This window comes from Myxocyprinus asiaticus, chromosome 5 (assembly GCF_019703515.2).
Source record: "Myxocyprinus asiaticus isolate MX2 ecotype Aquarium Trade chromosome 5, UBuf_Myxa_2, whole genome shotgun sequence".
Lineage (NCBI taxonomy): Eukaryota > Metazoa > Chordata > Actinopteri > Cypriniformes > Catostomidae > Myxocyprinus > Myxocyprinus asiaticus.
In genome coordinates, this window is record NC_059348.1 from 39,184,086 (window position 1) to 39,188,614 (window position 4,529).

At 34.0% G+C, this 4,529-nt stretch overlaps 1 gene segment (V, D, J or C); it reads right to left on the reverse strand.

Moving 5' to 3' along the window:
• Positions 1-1,298: 1,298 nt before the first annotated feature.
• Positions 1,299-1,915, reverse strand: LOC127440367 (T cell receptor alpha variable 1-2-like). The segment is given in 2 exon segments: positions 1,299-1,703; positions 1,790-1,915. Coding segments are annotated over 2 exon segments (399 nt in total).
• Between the last annotated feature and the right edge of the window lie 2,614 nt (positions 1,916-4,529).

Consider the following 4,529-nt stretch of genomic DNA (forward strand, 5'->3'; position numbering starts at 1 on the left):
CAAAGTATTTAGAATACGTTACTGACATTGAGTAATCTAACGAAATACATTACAAATTACATATATATGTATGTACAAATCTGTTATATACAAGAAAATGTAATGGCAGAAGAGTTAGGGTATGTTGGATAAATTTAAATAGACTAAGCTGTGTATTGCACATTAATTATTGCTCAATGGGGCAGTTTTAACTGTTCATGAGATGGATAGCCTGAGGGAAAAAACTGTTCTTGTGCCTGACGGTTCTGGTGCTCAGTGCTCTGTAGCACCGACCAGAAGGCAACATTTCAAAAAGGTAGTGGGCAGGGTGAGTGGGGTCCAAAGTGATTTTTCCAGCCCTTTTCCTCACTCTGGAAGTGAACAGTTCTTGAAAGGAGGGCAGGGGGCAACCAATAATCCTCTCAGCAGTCCGAACTGTCCTTTGTAGTCTTCTGATGTCCGATTTCGTAGCTGAACCAAACCAGACAGTTATTGAAGTGGATTATGTGCATCATTTCATCAATGACCCAATTATTAGCATTGGCTACCTGTTCCCATAATGAGAATGAGTAGAACGCATATAACCATGTTGAATCATAACTCTCTGTGTGGCTTTCAGTGCTCTGAGTGTATCAGAGTCACTGCAGCTCAGGAAGACACCCAGGAACTTCTTGCACTCTGTCACATGATGCTGTTTAGTCATCCTTAAGTTCCTGTTGAATATGACTGATAGTAAAATGAATTCCATTGTTAACCTTAGTAGCCAATACACGATACAGTACAAAGTGTTGTGTCAATACAATATATCTAATAAATGCAAGTCATAAATTATTGCCCCTGTTTAACATACTAAAGGTATAGCTCTCCGAGAAATGGAAATTCTATCATTTACTCACTCTCATGTTGTTCTAAACCCATATGAATTTCTTTTTTTCTGTGGAACAAGGAAAACAACAAACCTCATTTTAACAAGCTACTGCAAATGACAATTATTTGTCTCCCTCTACTGGTTTGCTACAGTTGATGCATGTTAACAATATTCACAAATTTATCAGTTACAGTTTCCTGAATGGCCCAAGTCAGTTCACATTTTTTCTGTCTTAACAGTTCAGTATTTTTTGTATAATTATTTTTTTTATAACTATCAGTGGTGATCAGTGACATTCTAACTATATTATTACTATTAAAATTCCCAGAAGCCTACATCATTAAAAACAAAGGAATGGACAAATTACACAATCAAATAACAATAAAAAAATACTATTTTATATTTATTTATAGAGATATTCATCTTCTCATGTACTGTATTGAAGCAGGTTCAAAAAATACAAAGCATATTATTTAGGAGACAAAATAGTGGTAAGACCACCATGAATCTCATGCAGGTTTTTGTCTGAGTGTTGAATGTGTTTTAGTCACTGTGGGCTTCAGAGCGCAGTAGTACACAGCAGAGTCAGACACACGCAGATCCTGGATTGTAAGTGGAACTGATTTTGAAGAGCTGTCGAGAACTGCATTAAATCTCTCCTTGAACTCTTTGTCTTCATCTCCAAATTCACCAACTCTGTTCAGCATGTATTTTGGGAATCCATTTACTTTTTGTTGGTACCAGAAGAGAGTTGGAGATGTAGAAGTTTGGTATGTACAGCTGATTGTCACAGCTTCACCTTCAAAAGCGGTTTGAAAACGGGTATTCTGTTGGACGCTGTCCTGTGAGTCTATACCTGTAGAATTTTGAACAATATTTTAACATTTAAAATGTTATTTAACGTGAAAAAATAACAAAGTTATTTACTAAACTTCAGCTTACCCCCAAAATGTATGAAAACTATAACAATTTGCTTTATCCAGTGTATGTTCATGTTTCTTGTTGAAGAACTTAAAAAACATTTATTTTCATCAAAAATCTAGATCACATTTCCACCCCCTCTTCTAGTCTGTGAAAAAGAGATTGTGAATACCGTAATGAACAAAAGCACTTGAGAAAAATGTCTGGTTAAAGAGTTTTTTTTTTTTTTTTGACTCCTCCTTCTGGCTAGGTTTATATATTTCTACCCCTGTAGACAATCGATCTTAATGATAACGATTCAAAAATTTTTAGTATTTGTAAATGTTTTAATTTATTTTTAATTTTCTACTCATTCAACAGTTCAGTAGGATTTCGATAAATTTGTAGGTAACATTTTTTTTTTTTAAAGTAAACGTGTTTGTAAACGTGTTTTATTTAAATCCATTTTGGTGGTTGTGTTGAGAATGGTGGAATTTCTTGATCATTATGACAAGATTCATAGTTTTTGAATGGGAATGTTCTTGAGAATGGTTTTATTTAGCAATAAGGGATCTAAATATCTGTAACTGACATTATTTATAACATGATGGAAACAAATCTAGGTCCATAGCATTAAGTTTTTCCAATGAGATATAGATTACAAGAGATTAAACTTTATTGTCATTGTGCAGAGTACAAGTGCTGAAACAATGCATTTAGCATCTAACCAGAAGTGCAAATAGTAATATAGTATATACATATGCAATTAGATACTAATGTCAGTGTAATGCACAGAACCAGAAGACATGAGGAAGACACAGAATGTGGTCAGAATATTTAAAAGTGCAAAATATAATAACACTTAACATAAAAATGAAATTTATATTCTTATATATTTGTTTTAATATTCAGATTAGTATTAAAACTGTATGGGCTTCTCAAATGATATTCTCAAAATCTTTGATGGTATGCACAATTTTGAAAATATGTTTATAGCTTTAAAGAACTTAAAACATGTAAATGACCAGTCAATAATTCTTTGAAAAAAGAAAGAAAAAAATAAAACCAAGCAATCTACGATTTTTTTTATTTATTTTTTTTATTGTAATCCAGGTGTTACCACATGCTTTTGTTTACAACCCTTGTGGTTTTAAAGAGGCACAAATGTGGTTTGAAAGGTTCAAATTCTGACAGTTTGAGGCACCAAGGGTCCGAGAAAGTTTTTGTAAAGCTTCCGAGAGACTTTGTATCAGTGGGGTCCTGATCTACTAGCACAGTTATAGACAGCCGTGTCGGATAGATCCACGTTTTCAATAGTGAGAGAGGTTGGATGATTGGGATGAAAGTGACTGTCTTGTGTATCTCCGTCACCATTCCTGTCATGTGCACCTTTCCACTGTAAGTATTGGATTTCTGTGTTTTGATACTGTCTGTACCAGTAAAGCCTCACAATTGTCCTGATTGTATCATATGAACAGCTTAATATCACACGCTCTCCTTAACTTTTCTGCATATACACATCCTTTTCTTTAGGTTAAGCAGCTAAACTTGCTTTCATCTTGGAATGATTCTCTGAACTGTTACACATGTACTGTAATCTAGTCAACACTCATGTTTTGAGGTATATTTTGACAAAGTTGATGCTTCAAAAAGAGAACCATTGGTTTCCCATGATGTTTACAATTGTTTCTTACATAAATAAGAATATACTACACTTTTATAGAACTTTTTATGGTGCTTTTATCCTTTTTGAAGCTTAACTAACATGGTCACTGAACTGTAGAAGAATATTTCAGCTCTGTAGGTCCATACAATGCAAGTGAATGGGTGCCAAAATTTTGATGCTCCAAAAAGCACATAAAGGCATCATAAAAGTAAATCATACGACTCCAGTGTTTTAATCCATATCTTCAAAAGTAATTTGATAGGTGTGTGTGAGAAACAATTTGTAAGTCTTCTCCCTGTCTAGTAGGGGGCAATATGCATGACTAAAACACAAGAAGAATGTAAAAGTGAAAGTTAAAGTGGAGATTGACTGAGCAGGGAGGAGAATTTATAGTAAAAAAAGACTTAAATATTGATTTGTTTCTCACCCACATCTGTCAGTTAGCTTCTGGAGACATTGATGTAATCACTGGAGCTTCAAAATTTTGGCACCCATTCACTTGCATTGTATGGACCAAAAGAGCTGAGAAATTCTTCTTAAAATCTTCATTTGAGTTGAGCAGATGAAAGAAAGTCACACACATCTGGGATGGCATAAGGGTGAGTAAATGCTAAGAGAATTTTTATTTTTGGGTGAACTATTCCTTCAAGCTATTCATGTCTTTTAGTGCATATAGCTTCCTCTTCGGGTTACTGCATGGATTTACATTTTTCCTCATACATTTTGACATCTGGTTCTTTGGGTACATTTTACCATATAAGCCTTTGAACATTACCATTACCACCTGTGAATTGATTAATTGTGTGTTTCCACACAGCATGTACTGTATATAGGCATGTAGTTTATTGGTACTAAAACCGATATGGTATTAATTGGTGGTTCTGCACCACTGGATCATAGAGCTGAACCACATAAAAACAGGCAAAATTCTTGTGTTTGAATCAGTTTTAACTTATGATTTACCTCCTAGAATACAAATAAAAATGCAAATTAGTAAATGAATAATGATTAGAATATATTACACTAATTAAATATATATTTTTAATTTCCCTCTTAATTGAATTTCCTCGTTATAACAGTTCATGGATGGGCAAGGAAGAGGCGGGAACCTTTGTG